Source organism: Vanessa tameamea, chromosome 21 (genome assembly GCF_037043105.1).
Source record: "Vanessa tameamea isolate UH-Manoa-2023 chromosome 21, ilVanTame1 primary haplotype, whole genome shotgun sequence".
Taxonomy (NCBI): Eukaryota; Metazoa; Arthropoda; class Insecta; order Lepidoptera; family Nymphalidae; genus Vanessa; species Vanessa tameamea.
Window position 1 is genome coordinate 7,085,400 of NC_087329.1, and position 20,906 is coordinate 7,106,305.

The 20,906-nt window shown below is 32.5% G+C and overlaps 1 protein-coding gene across 1 annotated transcript; it reads right to left on the bottom strand.

The window, feature by feature from the left end:
• Positions 1-2,028: 2,028 nt before the first annotated feature.
• Positions 2,029-16,318, bottom strand: LOC113395619 (alpha-tocopherol transfer protein-like). Its single transcript, XM_026633259.2, has 7 exons — positions 16,166-16,318; positions 7,859-8,040; positions 7,246-7,399; positions 5,648-5,768; positions 4,428-4,559; positions 3,020-3,233; positions 2,029-2,230 (listed from the first exon to the last, which is right to left on the bottom strand). Exons 2-7 carry the CDS (start codon positions 8,025-8,027, stop codon positions 2,076-2,078), a joined length of 945 nt encoding a protein of 314 aa, XP_026489044.1. The 5' UTR covers positions 8,028-8,040; positions 16,166-16,318; the 3' UTR covers positions 2,029-2,075.
• Positions 16,319-20,906: the final 4,588 nt, after the last annotated feature.

Genomic DNA, 20,906 nt, shown 5'->3' on the forward strand with positions numbered 1-20,906 from the left:
TTTGCATGATGTTTTTCTAAATTAACCGATCGTTATTTATGTTAAAATGTTTTTAGTTCTTTTTTACTTTATATTTTGTATTGTATTTTATTAAATATTTAATTGAATTCTAAATATGTATTGTTGACTTAACAAAAATATGTATTCATTAAAAATATTATAAATGTTTATAAAATAGATTTTATTCCAAGTATTGTATTAATTCACAAAGTCTCATTGACTCGACAAACTAACATTAAAATAAACAATTTCGACCGGTGTGACGATGTACTGTTTGTTTTTGCTTTATATAATTTTTTTGCGTATATAGGTAATAAACATGGGATTATTTGAGTGATTTTTTTTATAAAAAAATTACCTAGGCGACTGACCTTCACTCGGCTCTAATAAGTAATTAGTTATAAGTAATAATTTTTTTTTTTTTTTCGAACAAAGTTTTTTACGCGGTTCGCAGCAAACTGGTAAAAACGTCACGTAAGGAAGAGGGTTCTGCCCTTACCAGGCGATCTATCCCTGTCGCAATATTTTTATCTTTCTCTTTTTGTTATTTTTTCTTAATGTAAACATTTTTTTTGTCGCTATTATTTTAATTCACATGCATTTTTAATATCTATTTTTTCTTGGCATTTAGTTGGCTCAAACTTTGTTATTTATTCCTGTGTCTGTTATTAAATACCGAATACATATCGAAACCATCTTCGTTTCGACCGGGTGCCCCTCGATGCATCTATTTTTTAAATTGCTTTTTTCGCCAATTTCATGAATGTATATATGATGTATATTAATAAAAAATTACTAACATGAAGAGAAAAATCTTATTTAATAAAGTATTTTGCGCCTTGCCCCCTGCTCACTTTAGTTGGTTTCGTGTTTATTTTAACCCGTTTATTTCGTAGATACATATCGTATATAATATGATACATTAATTAATCATTGAATATTATAATATATTAAAATTATTTTCAAAGCAATGAATTTCTAGGGCTTGTCTAATAAGAAAATTGGTGATGTAAGCAGATAAGACTGAACCGGTTCGAAGAATGTGTCTGGCTCACTCATTGAACTGTAAGTACTTTCCCAAGGTTGGTAACACATTGACAATGTAAGGAATGTTTTATACAACTACAACTAATGTCCATGAGCGATGGTGATCACTTACCATCAGATGGTCCATTAGTCCACCCACCTTCTGATACAAAAACAAATATATATAAAGATATAGGTATATTTTTTTATTGCTATGTAAAAAGTCATCCTCCAATGGTGTTTTACTTTCAAAAGTAATATTAACTTATGAAGAAAGAACTTTAATGAAATATAGTTTCTTGTCTATTTCTGATTAATCTTTATTCGAGAATTCGGCATAAAATTAGCCCGTGTCCGTCCCCAAGGACACACAAGAATAAAGCTTTGGTTTCTATCAAATCATTTTCATTAATTTTTATTGTCATCATCAAATGTAGACGAGTAACTTGCAGTTTACAATTAAATGAAATAAAAAAAAGTCATAGATTTCAAAATTCCTAAAAAAAATATCTTTTGAATAAACGCGCAGTTTCGCGGGCGGCCCATTAGTACTTATTTATTAAACCTTGGTTCCTTACTATTTCTATTTACACATCTAGTGAATACTCTTCGATCAATAATTGTTGATCGAAGGTATCCTACCTTGAATGATCAGGGTACAAGGACATGCATTTTTTTTACGCAGAGATCATCTCTGAATGATAACCTTTGGGATGCGCCAGATTATATGAGTTTATTGGAGCCCCTGCAGGGCCATCCTCGACAATAGTTGACAATGGTCGACAATGATCATAGAGGAACACCATAAAGTAGTATTCGCATATATAAATTTAATGTCAAGAGTAGAATAAAAGTACAAGTACTTTGGACGTTTTTATTACGTCATCGATATAACCGCGCTTAAATAAATAGATCTCCATCTCCGGGCTTCGATTGCCTTTTTTCTTTTCTATATATGCGTGAGTATTTACAAGCGTCTTTTAAGACAACGGAGCCATACTAATATAAAAATTATAATCTTGAGCTTTGTATATAAAAAATAAATATAATTAATCGACGTCTAATCTTCTGAATGAACCAGGTAATCCCAAGTACTCTTCGTTGAATTTAACCGAACTACGTTTTGATTCATCTGTCACGAGCTTATTGCATTGATCTATTATTTTCTTCGATTCATCGGTCTTGAAGACATTCTTCCATTTCTCTGTAAAAAATAACAAAAGAAAATTATAAACGTCTTACTGTAATGTAAATACCGTCTCCTATTAAATATAAGATCGGAAGATTAATTTACCAAGTGGTTCTATAAATACACACGTGACAGAATTATATTCAACGCGTGTAGAAACACAAATCACACATCAAAATCCAATTAAATCAAATATCTACTAATTCCGATTCTCTAGGCAAAAAACGAACGAGCCCTCCTTTCGGCAACGGCAAAATAACAATACTAAAGTACTGTTTGGTTATAGAATATATGATTAGTGGATCGTAACTACCCACACGGGCCCGTACAAGCCTCTACCACCAAGGTATTTACATACGATTGTATTTATTACTTAATATATAAAAATACGCTCTCAAATTTTCTGATTAGACTCAAATATTCTGAAGATAACATTGAGACATTTATGTAATATATAGATTTTTATTAGGCATAGTTTATCTGATGGTAAGTGGTCACCACCGCCCATAGACAATGGCGCTGTAAGAAATATTAAAAATTCCTTACATCGCCAATGCGCCACCAACCTTGGGAACTAAGATGTTATGTCCCTTGTGCCTGTAGTAACACTGGCTCACTCACCCTTCAAACCGAAACACAACAATAATGACTACTGTTGTTTGGCGGTAGAATATCTGATGAGTGGGTGGTACCCAGTACCCAGTCGGGCTTGCACGAATCCCTACCACTAAGTAAGTATAGGAAGTATATATATATAATTGTGAAATCTTCACGTAATTATTTAATTAATAATTTGTTACATACCGGCTAAGTTAGCGCAACTGGGCCCATCACCGCCGTAGTCTTTTGGAAGAATTTCCTTCGGAATCTCTTTATATAATTCCTCATATGAGGAATGAACGTGTAGCCTCTTCGCCACTTTCTCTTTAAGTCCTTGTTTGATTAAAAAAACAAATTTATCTACAAATGAAGGAGCATTCAATATATGAATTCCTTTGATCTTCGTTCCATAGCCTTCCTAAAAATGAAATTGGAGACGAGTAAATACATTTCAATTCATTTTATCAATCTGTTTATCAATTAAAAACATTGTAGACTATCACATATTCGAAGTTTACTATGTTAAGTTCCAAACGATGAATACAATGGATTTTACCCAATATAAGGCATAAAATAATATAATTATGATTATTTTATACATAGACTATAAATAGTTAATATAATAATAAAAATAGATACAATGGATGATTTATTATTACCAGACAGACCGGAGATGCATACGAAATATAACAAGGAAACGAGCAACAGTCTCTAAAAGAAAGGTTGCTGAGCTGCCAAAACTAGAAACATTTCGAATTGTTTTCTCCTGAGAATACCTCACTCTGTACTGACATAAAATAAGTACTAAAAATACAGATTAAAGTGTTTTATTATATAAAATTACGACGACCGAACAAAACCGCTGCCAATCATCAAAATTAAACCAAATATATATATATAAATTGATAATTTCCTATTTGATCCTATCTTAGATAGGAGTAAAAAAAATATTTGATAGCTTCTGATCAACGACTCGTAGGCAAATCTTATTCGTACGCAAACGATTCGATTCTTGAATAAAGTAACCGAGCATTATCATAATTACTACATTACCTCGAACGCAATAAAAGCGCGAGTTCAAACAGAGCCGTGTTGTAATATTTAATGTATTTTATGTTTATTTCTCAAATAAAAACAACTATGAGTACCTCGGCCAAGATCTGAGTGTACAAAGTACAGTGGTTATACCAATTAAATTAATTATATACAGGCATTATTTGACAACGAATAAATCTTTATTTTTATATAGGTCGCTGTAAGAATTATTAAGTATTCCCTTAAATGGCCTTGAGAACTAAGAAGTTATGTCACTTAGCCCTGTAATTACACCGGCTAATTGAGCTTATAAACCGGGACTAAGGCTACTAAATAGGGCTGTTTAGAATAGGTTAGCTAAGGAAATAATTAATTAAACTCATATAATATAATCTATGAATTATTTTTTACCATCTTTGTCCGCTTTGGAAGAGCTGAGGGGTGTCAAGTGTTAGGTGCCCTGTGTCTTTTTCTTGCTGTTTGAGTTGATCCAAGTACGATATGGTAGCGTAATAAATAAACAACTCGCTTTCACATTTAAATATTTTTAGTAAGGATAGTGATAAAAATACTATACCGTGCATAAAATTTCCCCCTTCTTCAAAATAATTGGATTAAGTTTCGTAAGAAGCTGTATGTTAACATTGCTAAGGTCTATTATATATCTCTCTGATAAACAGTAATCGTGATGCAATCTGTATTCGCCTATCTGAAATTAAAAAAAGTAATTCAATAAAAAGGTCAGTTTAATTTTCTTTCAAAAAGTATACGATGTCTTGATCGTTTCTGGCCAGAACGATTTCAAGGAAGACTGTTATACAAGGGAAAAGTGTTCACCGCCGAGCACGAGATGAATTATAAACACAAATTAAGCACATGAAAATTCAGTGGTGCCTGCCTGGGTTTGAACCCGAAATCATCCGTTAGGATGCACGTGTTCTAACCACTGGGCCATCTCGGTTCTATATTATATACATATATTAATATATGCTGTTTGGAGATTTAATGTATGATATATCGTTGGCATCTCCCTAGACGGGCACATAATTCTATCACCAAGATATAATCAGTATGTCAAATAAACTTAATTTTTTATCAGGACTAACTTCTAATCCATAACAACTTACAAGAGTCTTAATGTTATTTAATAACACTCGTCCAAACTTGTTTAAATTAGTTCAGTATAATGATTGCATGTATTTAAAATATATTTAAAATGTTGGAATAGAACTAATTACTGTTATTTTTACCGGTTCTTCTCGGTACAATATATATTCTGAATCGGTGGTAACTCTATATTTAATATAATTCAGTAATATAACGATGAGAAACTGCCTGTAAAAGTGTATTTTGAATAAAGAATATTTTGCTTGAGTAAGGAGTTTTTTTATACTTTTTACAGAATTGTTGAAACCAAGTATTGTGATAAATATAATTATTATTTGTTATTTCCTGTTACAGTTACACCACTATCTCACTCGTGAAATGTTGACCCGTATACGGTACGGTATGGATAAGCTATTATGATACGTATGACCTACAAATATTATAACTATTAATGTCAATTTCGTACAGCACATTATAACTGAAAATAAAAAATAAAAATCATGTTCTTCAAGAATAGAACAGAAGAGCTCAACAATACATTTTTTAATTACAATTGAAACCTATGTATAGTAGTTTGTTAATGATCGATCGTTCGAGAATGATCTATGCACACAACCTTCAAATTATGTTAGTAAGCTGTGAATTAACGATCCGTGATTTATACACTCGTAAATTTATAAGAATACATACCATAAAACAATATCTTAAGTATGATAATAAACTAAAGTGCTCCCATTTTCCTGATATAATTTGTGTCACCATGACCCTAGACTGATCTGTAGGGCATAGTTTTGGCAATGGCACGTACAGTCTGCAACAAAATTACGTTCATTTTAAAGGTTATATGAATGTTTTCCACAGAATTTTAATAGTTATTTTATAGCTTTAAATATATTATATAAACCGTTAAATGTATTATGTATTTTGCAAACATACTAGTAGTACTATAAATGTGAAAGTTTCTATGTGTGGAGGATCGCTACTCAATCGGACGGATTTGGATTAAGTTTGAAATTGATATCTCGGACTTAACCTTTAGGATACCTCACGCCTACTTCAACGCACGCAGGCGTAACCTAGTTAAGGGTAAGTAAAAACTCTGCTTCCGAAAACAATTTGTTACAATGGTTTTTAAATATTTATCCTTTATATAATTACTATTTATTACGATACAATATATACCATATAAAATGTGTTGAATGCATTGTATAAATATAAAATTTTGAAGTCAAAATTCTTAAGTCCAAATAAGAGTTAAACTTCAGGGTCAAATTGTATCGCACGGTTTATCTCTGTAATGTTTCTGACGCAGAACGATTTCATAATGTTACGAGTGTAAGTGCCGAGATGATCAAACCATACGTCAATTTTAAAGTATATTGCGAATTTAAACCAGAGTTCTTGCTCGGCGGCGAAGGAAACCATCTTAAGGAGACCTACGACTCCCCTATCAAAAGTTCATATTACCCTTATTAATTAAAAAAAAAACAACTATCTGATATTGAAAATTATCTCTAATTATCTATTATGTTGATTTACTTTAAAAAAAATATTAATTTCGATCTGTTCATATTTAAATGGTAACTGTGATACAAATTGAGTCATTGATTACATAAATTCTGCATTACGATAATATCCCATTTTTTTTACATTAACAGCCTGTAAATTTCCTACTGCTGGGCTAAGACCTCCTCTCCTTTTGAGGAGAAGGTCTCGGAGCATATTCCACCACGTTGCTCCAATGCGGGTTGGTGGAATACACATGTGGCAGAACTTCGTTGAAATTAGACACATGCAGGTTTCCTCAGGATGTTTTCCTTCACTGCCGAGCACTAGATGAATATACACAAATTAAGCACATGAAAATTCAGTGGTGCTTGCCTGGGTTTGAACCCGAAATCATCGGTTAAGATGCACACGTTCTAAACACTGGGCCATCTCGGTTCTAATATCTAATGTTACATACGTGTTACGATTAATGTGGACTGTGCTTTGTTGTAGTTGGATAAACATCAATTAAATTCGCTAAATAGAATTATATCGTTGTATTTCGGCTGAAACGGTGAGCAAGCCAGTAACTACTGACACAAGGGGTAAAATATCTTAGCCTCCAAGCTTGATGGCGCATTGGCCATGTTCGGAATCGTTAGTATTTCTTAGAGCACAAAGATGGCCCTTGTAACCGTCCAACCAATCCGCATCCAACAAATCCGCCTACCAATATTTTTAAAAATATATAGAAATGTAAGTTTACAAAACTCAAAGGTTTTTTTTTATGTAATATTTACACGCAATCCAAAAAGTTCTCGAATTCTTCGTAGGATTTGTTCAAACTTAATTCTGGCGTCATTCCTCTCATCGTTAAGAATTTGTCTATTTTAATTTTCGTCCCTTCTACCGAGCCTCTTGATAAAATCCATAAACGTTCCAGCATATTTGTACCTGAAACGAATAATGATAATGCTATTAAATAAATATAACAAAATGATGTTTTAAAACAATTATCATAAGAATAACAGAAATTCGTGTAAATATTACTATTGTTTTAGAATTAGGGTTGTATCCGCAACTATTATCCACACAGGCATAAGGACCAATCCAATTGCTTTGATAGACTGGTACTCTTCTGTCATTTTTAGCAACTGTATTTAAATAAACTTCCATAGTTCACTACCATTATTTCTGTATTTTTCTATATAATAATACCAATTATGACCAAAAATATGATTTAATTAAATCCTATCCCATATTCTTATAACAGAATAGAGAGATCAGGCGCAAAACCAACGTCTGATGTATTCCGAAAATTCCGAAAATATATATCTCGTGATACATACTGTGGACATCTGGATTTGCAGCCATATAAGTTAACTACTAGGCTAATGAGGTATATGAACTTACGTAAGTATTGAAAAGCTTCCGCCAAATGAGCTTGCTTCTTACACCATTCTTCGATCGCTTCCAAGCTCTCTTTGATTCTATTGATATCATCTAAGTCGAAAAACTGTCGAACCTTTTTTACGTCCTCCTGCTGCACTTCTAGAAGTGGATGATAAGCAATTGTCTCCATTTTATTTCAATTCCTAAAACAAAAATACTTAATCAAAATATAAATATGTTTTATAATAAATTGGACTCAATAGGCAGTCTCAACAGCGATTGAATAATGGCTCATAATCCGATACAAAGAAAAATTTGATACGACCAGAATGGGTTCAGGCGAGAAGTCGACGGCTTTACTTTCTTTCAAGGGCTTACGGGAATGTAAGCATCGATAACTTTCAGACTTTTTGACAGAAAAACGTGATAACTTTTTAGTAACCCAACCTGAGGCTGGACCCCAACAGACATGTGTATTATGAAAACCATCAAATGTCCAATAAATTAATTTTTACAATATAAATCATAAGATTTAATAATTATAACGTAAAAGAGGGATACCTAAATTTCGAAAATATAGTGAATCTTTTCTCTGTTGGTTATGTTGTAATAAAGTACAAAGATACTTCTTTACATAGTATAAAACAAAGTCGCTTTCTCTGTTCCTATGTCCCTTTGTACGGTCAAATCTTTAAAACTACGCAATGGATTTTGATACGGTTTTTTTTAATAGATAGAGAGATTCGAGAGGAAGGTTTTTGTATATAATACATAGACAATATAGTTAAGTAACTTTTTTATTTGGAAAAAAGTGCTGTAAAGGGTTGAAAAGGGGGATGAAAGGTTGTAAGTTGTTGAATGTGTAAGTTTTGTCATGTTTAGAATTTTTAGAACTAGAAGCATAAAAATTATATTTTAGGCTGTATACTTATAAAATAACATATCATGACAACCCACTCGGGAGGGAATTTTGGATATTCTACCCCTAAATGGGTGAAATAGGGGTTGAACGTTCGTATGGATTTTTTTAAGTTAGAAACATGAAACTTTATTTTTGGGATACTGATTAAAAAGGAGTAGATACTTATTTAAGTGTTTCTGCATATTCTACCCCTACGGGGGTGATATAAGGGTTGAAAGTTTCTATAGAAGTCCGTCATTTTTAAGATAGAAACATGAAACTTTATTTTTGGGATACTGATCAAAAATGAGTAAATACGTATTTAAGTGTTTTTTGATATTTTAGGCATAAAGGGCAAAATAGTTGTTAACATTTCGTATTCAGGTTAGTCTGGAAGTCTGTCATTTTGAAGTTAGAAGGTCGAAATTTTATTTTTGGGCTACCGATTAAATATGAGTTGATTCGCATTTAAGCGTTTCTGGATATTCTACCCTAAGGGTTGAAATTCACACCAATGTGGTATTCAAAGAGGTATTACAGTAACGTAACATTTTAAGTTAATTTGTAAATATTCATATTCTACGCGGGCAAAGCCGCGGGTAACAACTAGTTGTACTATAAAATGTAAACTATAAAAGGTCACGGTTTAATTGATTGAAATTCGATGTCAAGTGAGTGAAGTCATTTAATTACACAAGACTGCTTAAGCAGATGAAAAACATTTAGAAAAAACAATTACCATACAATTATATACAGTTCAGAAGTCACTTAATGTGATTGTAACAATATAACATGTTATAATGTGATTGTAACAATATAATATGTTTATGAAACTAGTAGACTAAGAAGGCGTGTTATTATATCACATCATTTGACATTAATATCATCATCATCATCATTACATAAATATTTAATATTTATAACGTAAAAGAGGGATACCTAAATTTCGAAAATATAGTGAATCTTTTCTCTGTTGGTTATGTTGTAATAAAGTACAAAGATACTTCTTTACATAGTATAAAATAAAGTCGCTTACCGCTGTCTGTCCCTATGTATGCTTAAAATTACACAACGGATTTTGATGCGGTTTTTTTTAATAGATAGATTGTTTCAAGGGAAAGAGAACATGTACAGTATAGTAGAGAAACACTGATAATTTTAGAAGTTTCTGAAGTGATGTCACAAATAAACACATTTTTTGCGTTTACATTACAAACGCTGGCTGAAACCTACGAGTTAGATCAAAATTGTATACTACAGTGTTGTAGACCTTAAAAAGGTCTTCAAAAGCGTCTGCAATGGTATATGTCTATCTCTTAGGGATGACCCACAATAAGCATTTTTATCTTTAACTTTTTACGAGAAATAATGGCTTTTTTTTCGAAGTGATTTTAAGTAATACAGCATTAATCATTATCCAATTATCTACATTAAATTAACTATAAAATACATTGTGCATTTAATATAGATCAATACGGCCCTTTACAGCATGTAATTTAAATAAATATTTTCGAAGATATTACAGATTTAAAATCCAGGGACATGTCGGTTTATATTGTCTAATGACTGAAAAACTGTGATCGTTGTAAGACATTCTGTAGTATATTTAGTATCAGCATTGCACCCGTGCGAAGCCGGGGCGAGTCGATAGTTCGATAATAAACCAATCAATCAACGTGTAAATAGTCTTTAATATACGGCTATTTATTGTTATATATGTTATATGTTTACTGTTTATATTTTATAAATATCGAATTTCTAAGTTAAGGTAAATATATTTTGTAACCTTGACAAAGTGCATAATTTCATCATGATTGATTGAGTAGTAACGACGTTAATACGTAACAAATAAACAAACTCACATCTGCGTTTGTAATATGAATAAATAAATAAAAAAATGACAAAGATTATATCCAACATTTACCCGTTCCAGTCGGTCTTCTTCCCTTACGATATACGATAAATTAGAGATTTTGATAAAGGCCATTGACGATATAATATCATGGTACGTAGCATGAATCCAAGAACCAATAATTTCTTGGATTAGATTTTTTCAAGGTAATTATGTCAATGTGAATTTTTTTGTGAATGTATCGCCTTACATAATAATATGTTGAAAAGAAATTATATCGAATCAAAACCAATTTATTTAGTCGCGTAATTTTCTTTCACTGTCACGAACATTATATAATTATAAAAGGAAAATTTAATGACTTCTAATATAATATTGAGGAATATTAAGGTTCAAACATAGATTTATTTTTGATACACATATATTTTTTAATGTAATATGGTAACTGCTGGGTAAAAATCTCTTACTCCCAAAGGGAAACAAACTTATTTCATCGCGCTGCTCGAATGTATGTTGCTAAACAGAAATGTCTCAGAGCAACTGCAGGTTTCTAATAGAGGAAATCTCATATACCATCTAACACAAATGCTTTAACCCAATATGACTATTTGAAAGTACTATACCGAAACAATCATTATTTTGATTTCATTTATCTGTGTGTGTTTTCGGTATAATCATCAGAACAGATTAAAAATACGAATTTAAAAATTAAAATGAAAAACAAGAAGCAAACAATTTTACCACGAAATTCGTTGAGACTTTCAAAAGTTACTACAACTTAAAAGATTACAAAAATATTTGTGAATCGCTGTTTCACGTATGAATATTAAATGAAATCGTTTAAATATTTATTTCAGAATTTACTTCGTGATACCATAAAAAGTATGGGCTATTAATATAAATAAAACTGTTATAAAATTGAACGTAACCCGCGGTAAAATTAATAACTATTTCATTAATAGAACGAATATTACCATTTGCACTTATAAACACATTTCGTGTTACTGCAAATTATTGTATTTATTTCACCACGTAAAAGACGTAATTATATTTACTTACGTAATGTAAAGTCAAGGGTGTCACCAGTTAGTAATTATTTTAAACTAATACTAGTAAAACAAAACAAATGTTGCTTAGAATAATAGAATATTGTTTTTTTTTTTTATATAATTAGTATAACTTTATAGTGCCTCAAAGAGATTGCGGAATTCGGATAAACATCGATCACTCCTATGTCTCGCTCCAGTCACGGCTCGATGGAGGTCCCTCGTAGTGATTTCGACCCGCTTCACTTATCTATATTGCGCGTGGCACGTGTGTGGCGATGCGAGGCTGTCATCCTTCCATCCAGAGCCATCGGGATCTGAACAAACGATTTCCCTTACGATATGCCCGTAAGTGTAGGGAATGTGAGGGCCAGAACTTCTTACTTGTCTTCGTCGCCGAGATAAATAGGCCCGTTCCACCAATTCCTTCTTGACGATGTCAGCTTCATAGAAGGTGACCGCCCTTCCATGCCGATTCCCGGTCGAGCATCGCTGACACAGCTGCTAGCAGGGAAACGTCTCATCAAACTTTGTGGAACAAAGTCTGTTTCTTGGTCTTGGTCACAGAAGTAACACATCGTCTTCGATTTGCGTTCGATGTTACATAGGTACTTACCAAAATAGTCACCAGTCGTTACCTGCATTAGTTGAAAGATCTCGTTGGACCACAAAGTTCAATTATAAAATATTAACAGCTGGTTTCTGACACCGATCGCGTCCGGTCTATTTTCCTCGTAGATCGGTAAGCAGATACCCTATTATCAATAATTCTTTTCGGTATAGTAGTAGTATTTCTGATGAAGTAAGCGGTCATAGCTTCTGAGCCGTGATGTAAACTATACATTTATATAACTTGTATAGATTGTATTTCAATTGTAATATAAACTATTACCAAATTTAAATTAAATTTTAATAAAAAATGCGGATGAAAAGATACCACTCCTGTCTTATATGATTCACGGTAATTTTGTTTTATTTTCTGCTTTACTTACGCAATTAAAATGATATTATAATCGACTCAGTATAGAGTTGGGTAGTGGCGATGTTCGAATTCCGTAGCATTTAAATACTCGTACTGCACTAATAAAAATATGTTTATGGAGAAGACGACCGCTTACTATGAACTGTTGGGACGATTACTGTAATATTATTCTATTGTATAGACTTTGTTTTACGAAGGCCATAAACTGATAGCTGTTTATTGATCGAGCAATTTAGTGTCAACAATGAGGCGAAATATATTCGATGGTGATGCACAAATATTTGCAAGACTTCTCCGACACCTGTGTGACCGACCGCATACTTGAAACCATGTGAAGTAGTTCAACAAAGAAACTTCGCAGTAGCTTCCTCAAACAGGTACGGCTATAGCTTAACAAATAAAACGCCACTTATGTCATTTTTGCTTCGAATCACCGTGCAGGTGTTCTATCTTCACATTCGTGTACAATTATTGAGCTTAGAATAGTCAATGATGGCATAAGTAAATCTTTATACGGATCGTTGTAAGTAAGTAAAGCGATATTAGTAGTCATTATTGGCGTCCTTTCCTTTTTCGTCATCATATCAGTGATATACGTGACAAGTGTCAGGTGTTAGTTTTTTTTTTTTTTTTTATCGGTAAGCAGAGGAGCATATAGGTCACCTGATGGTAAGTGGTCACTATCGCCCATAGACAATGGCGCTGTAAGAAATATTAACCATTCATTTCATCACCAATTCGTCACCAACCTTGGGAACTAAGATGTTATGTCCCTTGTGCCTTTAGTTACACTGACTCACTCACCCTTCAAACCGGAACACAACAATACTGAGTACTGCTGTTTGGCGTTGGAATATCTGGTGAGTGGGTGATACTCACCCAGACGGGCTTGCACAAAGCCCTACCACCAAGTAGTTTTTTGTATCCCTGACAGCGTGTATGTATTCTATGATGTTCCGTGGAATAGTTAAAATGTGCAAAAAACAAGCTCATTTTCACATATACTCTATTCCAACCATAACAGGAAAAAATCCAAATAAACAACATACGACAGCAAATTGACGCGATGTCATTGGTCGAGAGCTTGATTAATCTATGATATTCACTATGGATTATGGAAAAAATGGCGTTTTGTGGCGAAACAGTGCAATAGCGTTATATTATAAATAAAGATATATTAACCATAAACTCTTAATAGTGCACAATACAGCTGAGTTATTAGCAAATCGCATTAAATACGCAAATCTAAGGTTTGTTTATCTTTTTTCCTAAATCCATTGGAATAGGCTATATTGTATGCTAGTTGTTGGCCGCGGATTAACTCGTATTTTAGAGGTATCTAAGTACCCTTCCTCGGAGTTCGAGCTTGCTTCATAACACATTTCATAAAATTCGGTTACATGATTTGGCCGTGAAAGAGCAACAGACAGACAGAGTTACTATTATTTTTATTTATAATATTATTAAATATTAGTTACGTAAAAAAACTCCGTGACATACTCGTAATGTTAAGGTATTTATAGTTAAACGTTAGCGATTAGTTTTATTAGATGGAACTTAAGTATCATTTATTGTATTTAATTAATTGTCACTTTTATCATCTAAGTAGTTATATAATTAATAATATCGTCGTAAATTTTATTTATTACGGACGTGCCATTATATCCACGATTGGATATTACAGTTAGTAATGTTAACTTGGTGGTACTACGCATTCATAATATATTCTACCACCAATCAGCAATTCTTAGTAAGTGGTGAGTGAGCCGCTGTAACGAAAGTCACAAGGGAAATAATATCGTAACCAAAGTTGGAGGCGCATTGGTCATTTGAGGTATGGCTAATATTTGTTTCAGCGCCCAATGATTATGGGAGCCGGGGACCACTTCAGAAAAAAAAGTTAACTTCAACTCGATATAACTTTTAAAAGACTTAAGAGATTTTGATAAAATAGAAATTTAACAGTACCTTAGAATAAATCTTAAATATTTTTCTTTCTGCGTTTGTATTTTTAGCTTCGTTAATAATTATAATAAAAACACACAAAATAAAAATATGGTTATATTGATTTTGTTAGTTGAAAATAGCCATATTAACTTAAAAGGCGACAGATATTTTGACACAGATAGACGTATAGTTTATTTTTTTCTATATATATATAATTACCTACGGCATTTGGACTGATGAGATAAGGTCACGAAACCGCGAATTATATTTTAAAATCGTTTAACTAAAACGATTAAAACTTTAACTGATGTTTATTCGGCATATAATAATTTTATTACATATAACAATAATTAAACAATTATTTTTATTTAATTTAGTCTATATGTATTACATATATGTAAACTATATACTAGCAAATGAAGAGATATATTTTTTTAACTAACTTTGGTTAACTGAAACAAATATACATAAAATTACACCAAAATCTGAAGCGCGTTTCGGATAAGGTTTTAGTATAGCTATGTCTAGTAGTTACAGCCGCTTTAAATTCATACTATAAATTGACGTGACCAGCGTGTTTCGTGTTCTTGACAAATCAAATCAAATCAAAATATACTTTACTCAAATAGGCTCTTACGAGCACTTTTGAATCGTCATTTTACGTGATTAAATTAAATTTAAAGCCATCAAACTTCGTTATACCAACATTTTTTATATGTACAGATCGCAACATAGTATAAAAGACAGGCGCCTGTACGATTGGATCTTTTAAACTAAGCAACGTATTTTAATTCAGTTTTTATCAATATATAGAGTGATTCAAGATGGAGGTTTATATATATAATATATGCATATTACAGTAGAGAAAAGTCGTGATTTTAAACTTCATGAAAATGTAAGATTTTTTTTAATGCGCGTTCTTCAATCTACAAGTTGTTAATAGACTCTTGTTGTACCCGCGTGAAGCCGGGACGGGTTCAAGTTCAAAATATAAATTAATATACGCATGATATTATTAAACATGTATTTTTTTTAATAAAACTGTATATATTTCTAATAATATTTTAAATAATAATTTAAATAATAATATGATTATGTTTAATGAAATTCTATCAATGCTTTCAATGTATCAAATTAAAGTTCAAATTTCTCTATTCGCGTAAAAAAATCTTTTTGAAAATCGAAGTGAAAAACTTTATTTTCTTATTTTTTTGGATAAGAAAATAATTCAAACTTTCTTGAATATGTAATATTATGATTACATTGGAGAAAATATGTCTATTTTAGGTAGTCGTTTAATTCCACAGGTGTGCTATCATAGGAATTCACTTATAGTTGATGATTATTATAATACTTTGAAAGTTTTTTTTTATAAAAATATAATAATGTAAGATTTTCAGAAAAAAATGTCAATAAGACAGTTCCATATCAAACAATATAATTCTCGTCAATTCATTACATACGAGTATATACAAAAATTTAAAAATCGAACGTCACACACAAACGTCAAAATAGAATATTTTTTTCCAACTAAATTTGTGATTATAAATACTTGAATTATAGCAAGGCATACGACGGAAAAAAATATAGTATTACTTACCCGTGTAAAGTGACCAGCGGTTTGCAACACTAAGACACGACTAGTCTAAGGTTACACACAACGTACTTAGGCAGGATAATATTGCACAATTTACTCATATTTAATGTGTACACTTTTGTTAAGTAGATCTTGTTCGTATGTTGGATCATTTTATTAAATTGACATTGGAAGGTAAAGTACAAGAAATATTTACTTTAAGCTGTTGTTCTTTTAAGAAATCTGATGTTATATGTTATTAAATTCAAAATAATAATTATATTTGAATGAGTTGGCGTTTGTCAGGTGAGGTATTTTTTCTATTGTCTATGTTGGCGGACGAGCATATGGGTCATCTAATGGTATGTTTTCACCAACGCCCATAGACAATGGCGCTGTATGAAATATTAAGCATTCACTCATATCATAACAATACTGAGTACTGTCGTTTAGCGGTAGAATATCTGATGAGTGAGTGGCACCTACCCAGACGGGCTTGCACAGAGCCCTACACCAAGAGAAATTTCTATTCGAACCGGTGGCAGAATTTTAACAATCTTAAGGGTACATCTATGTTGAATAAAGATGTTTGAATTTGAATTCGAAACATGTTTTCATAATATTTCTGGTTAGTAAAAACTGCTATGTTGTCCTTTTGTTTCTATCGCTTACGCCGATTTACTGAGAGGGGCTCGAGATTTGTTCTACTGACCACTTACTAGCATTGAGCTCTCCCATGACTACAGTTACATATCTACCAACTGATCTCATAAATCTGAATTAGCGGCAACCTGTTTAATAACTTCGATAGACTGTACAGTTTTGAGAATTCTATACGTTCTATGTTCCAACAAATTAAAAGTATTAATTAAAAAGAATTATTTTACAAATAATATTTTTTGTGAGGTATTTGCTTCAAGAAATATACTTTGTCTAAATACAAACTTTGAAGCTAATGTTAAGGTCATTTTCGAGTAACATAAAATAAATTAATATATTAACAAGAATTGCTCGTTTAATATCATAAGATTTAGTATATTTTTAGATGTTGAAAAAAAGTAACTACTGAGTTTCTTGCCGGTTCTTCTCGGTAGAATCTACTTTCCGATCCGGTGGTAGCTTTACTTAATATAGTTTGTTAAGTGACGATTCAAACGTGCTTGTAAAAGCCTACTTGAATAAAGTATATTTTGATTTTGATTTTTTGATTTATAATATTGTTGCACTTTTCTGTTTGTCTGCTGGTGTTAGATTTTTTTTTTAATTAATCTATTTTACTTTTGTTTAAATTGAACATAAGTATGTATTTAGTTTTAAGTATGCATATTTAACGTTGTGTTTGCAGTATTCGTATAGGTGCTGGTAATAATCAGCTACTAGCTGAGTCCAACATTTTTAACTTTTTTTTTGAAAATTCATATGCTAAGATATTTTTTTAGTTTCTGTTTACAGTTCTTATTCTTGGTGAATAAACATCTTTATTATTATTAAATGTAGAATGTAATGTAAAAAAAACTAATATAAAATTGTACTCAGTTTTATAATTTTTCAGGCAAAACCTCTTTCCCCGGCTTGTTCTGCCGAAAACTTATATTGTTTTCTCTGTAGTCCCCCTGGATCGTGTTAACTAAGAGTGCTTTCACATGTAACTGTATCAAATATTTTAAAGGTTACTTAATTTTTTTTTAAATTTGATTTGGTGTTCATGATAATTGTTATTTAAGGTGAATTTTCATTTCATACGACTATCGGCGACGAAAGAAAACTTCGTTTTTTTTAATATTTTACATACAATCTGCATGATCGACCATTGACTCACATTGGGGCATTGTCGTGGAGTCAGCTCTACACCTTCGCCAAAACGAGAGAATAGCCAACATTGGGACCTTTACAGCTTGTTACTGTTACTTACTATAAATACTAAAACACTATTGTATTGTTGTGTACTGGTTTTAAGGTTACTGGCGTCATTTACATCAAGTCTCAGACAGACAACATACTTAAACATAATAAAAAAAAACTGATTTAAGAAAAAATGAGTAGGATCTCATGGTGTTTTTTCTGATGCTAAGCGATTATTCCAGAAAAATTAGGTTGATTTGTGACTTTCACATTATAATACAAAAAAGATTTTTTGAAATTTTTACTATTTACTATTCAATCGTAAAGTTAGTAATGAACAAATAAAAAGTTAAAATAAATATGTTTTTTTCTCTTATGTTTTTGTTAAGTGTTAAGCTAAATTAAAAAACAACACACAAATGAATCAGTCGAGTAATGAAATTCAATCTCATGACACTACCACAACTCAATGGTATTCAGAAAGCATTGAATTAATGATAAATAATTTAATTTCATCATCGTGTGAACACATCCCATAGTTCGCTCCTTCCGTTGGGAACCATTTATGAATATAAAAAGAGGCCTCCGTCAGCGAGATTGAATAACGTAGTTTAGTAAACTAAGAATTTATTATGTACATAACTTAAATAAAATATACCGTTCAGTGCAATCTGGTCTGCATTCCACGAAAATATACTTCCATCGTGAAAGCACTTTAGAATCCTCATATTTCTAGATAAATCAAGCAAGTAGAATGACCAAGAAGAATTTATGTAATCTGCGTGAAATGATAGGTGAAGAGTGAAAAAAAATAATCCAAAGGGATGGCAATCTGACACGACTGGAGCATGCTAAATATTGAGAACAACTCTTTAAGTTTGTTTGTTTTTTATAAATTAGTTAAATTAAAGGGGCCATCTGGTAATTGTCCATTAGCCATAGATTGGCGCTGTAAGAAATATTAATCATTCCTCACTATACGTCGCCTAACTTGGGAACTATGATACCATTTATAATTACACTGTACCTACTTACCATTAGTGTTGCTGTTTGGCAATAGAACTCGTGATGAGTTTGTGTATCATTCCAGACGGGCTTGCGCAAAGCCCTATCACCAAGCAAAGTTTACGCTTTCGGATGACGCTGGTATATATCAAATTAAACATACGGACAATCGGATGACGATGATGATGCCTTTGTCTATGGGCGGTGGTGACCACTTACCATCAGGTGGCCCATATGCTCGTCCGCCAATCAATGCCGTAAAAAAAAAAAAATTATAGTATAAAAGTATTTATTGTATAAATTTCAAGTGCTTATAATTTTACCACAAAATATTCACGGACTTGAATTTATTGTGGTAACGATGACGACGGTAGACGACGGTGTTTGTATTTTGTATTCTGGTCTGTTAAGTAACATTCGTAATAATTTTTTTGGTCAATGATAATTATAGGGATCGATGTTTAAGATTAACTTTTAACTTTATTATATAATAATATAATAACTCAATTTCGTACATAATGTTGTCAATTTTTCTAACGAATGCGAAAACTATCTAAACACCTATTTTTAATCACTAAAACAAAGTTTCAGAAACCACCCCTGACAGGTTTAAACATATAACTTTAGCTAAACGTATTACGAATTATTATTAGTGTCGTTTGTGATTAAAATAATAATAAAATAATAATAGGTAGGTAGGATTAAAATAATTTCTGCTTATTATAACTGCTTATTATATAACGTGATTGCTATATAATAATTTATAAAGGTGAAAACGCACGGCAGTGCGTTAAGACAAGTCACAAACTGACAGGCGCTGAAAATCCTGAGCTACCTTTAATTCTCCAATAAATTAAAATCTATTTTACCATACCATATGAAATCCCCTCTCTCCCCTAACCGAGGCCTGGTGAAATTTGAGATTTATCTCGGCTCTCTCAGGGCTGTGGTGGCTAGACATTTGCCGAGATAGATTATTGCCCCTCGGCGATTTAAACGCCAAATCGCGTGCCTGGAAGGCTGTCCAGGGGTGTGGGCCCTATTATCTAGCCAGTCCCTACTCAACAAGGAGGAGGTTCACACCTGCCAGAACACCCAAGGTCTGTTGAACACTCAAGGGTGCTTACTACTCTCCCTCGGTAGTCTTTTGACTATCGCTAGCTGGACAAGGAAGCTGCCATCATGCAGCGGTAGGGTTCCATGGGAAGTAGGAAGGGCCTCAGCGTTGTTGAGCTGGCGGGCCGCATGCACAGTACTCTAAAGAAGATTTGCGATGCGCCTGAAATTGCGGAGCTTCGGGCGACGTCGGATAGAAAATGAGCTGCAGTTGACGATAGGCTTTGCCAGAGAGCGAGCGAGAGAGAAACTTTTGGTGGCGGCACGGCGGCGGCCCTCACTCCTCCGCCCCCGCGATGTTCACGCTGCCAGCGGAACTCCTCCTGCGCCTGGTTGGATAATTATTTCTCCACCTAGGTGAGCACGTTCCTCCGAAAATGGCCTCTTGCACCGTAATTGAAGAAGAAACATATAGGGATAAATAAAACGCAAGTATACATTTTTTTATCTATTTATTGACTAAAATCATGACAAAATAAATATTGACATGCTGCGCCGACCCCAAGTACAATTGAGATAAGGGCAGGAGGATGATGATATTGTCTAAAATCATGGAAATAATCTATTACACTTGTATTTTTATACGTTGTGTATTGCTGTGAAGCATAGGTAAGTTTTTTAAGTGCCTATCCGTCAAAATAATTCTATAATAATATCTTATTAATATATGAGCCGAGATGGCCCAGTGGTTAGAACGCGTGCATCTTAACCGATGATTTCGGGTTCAAACCCAGGCAGGCACCACTGAATTTTCATGTGCTTAATTTGTGTTTATAATTCATCTCGTGCTCGGCGGTGAAGG

Excerpts from the sequence above, each read along its gene's own strand:
- LOC113395619 (XM_026633259.2), bottom strand. The coding sequence starts at position 8,027 with ATGGAGACAATTGCTTATCATCCACTTCTAGAAGTGCAGCAGGAGGAC. Across the intron at positions 7,400-7,858 it reads GGAAGCTTTTCAATACTTAC|GTACAAATATGCTGGAACGT; the intron begins GTAAGTTCATAT and ends TATTCGTTTCAG. Across the intron at positions 2,231-3,019 it reads CAGTTGCGCTAACTTAGCCG|AGAAATGGAAGAATGTCTTC; the intron begins GTATGTAACAAA and ends TATTTTTTACAG.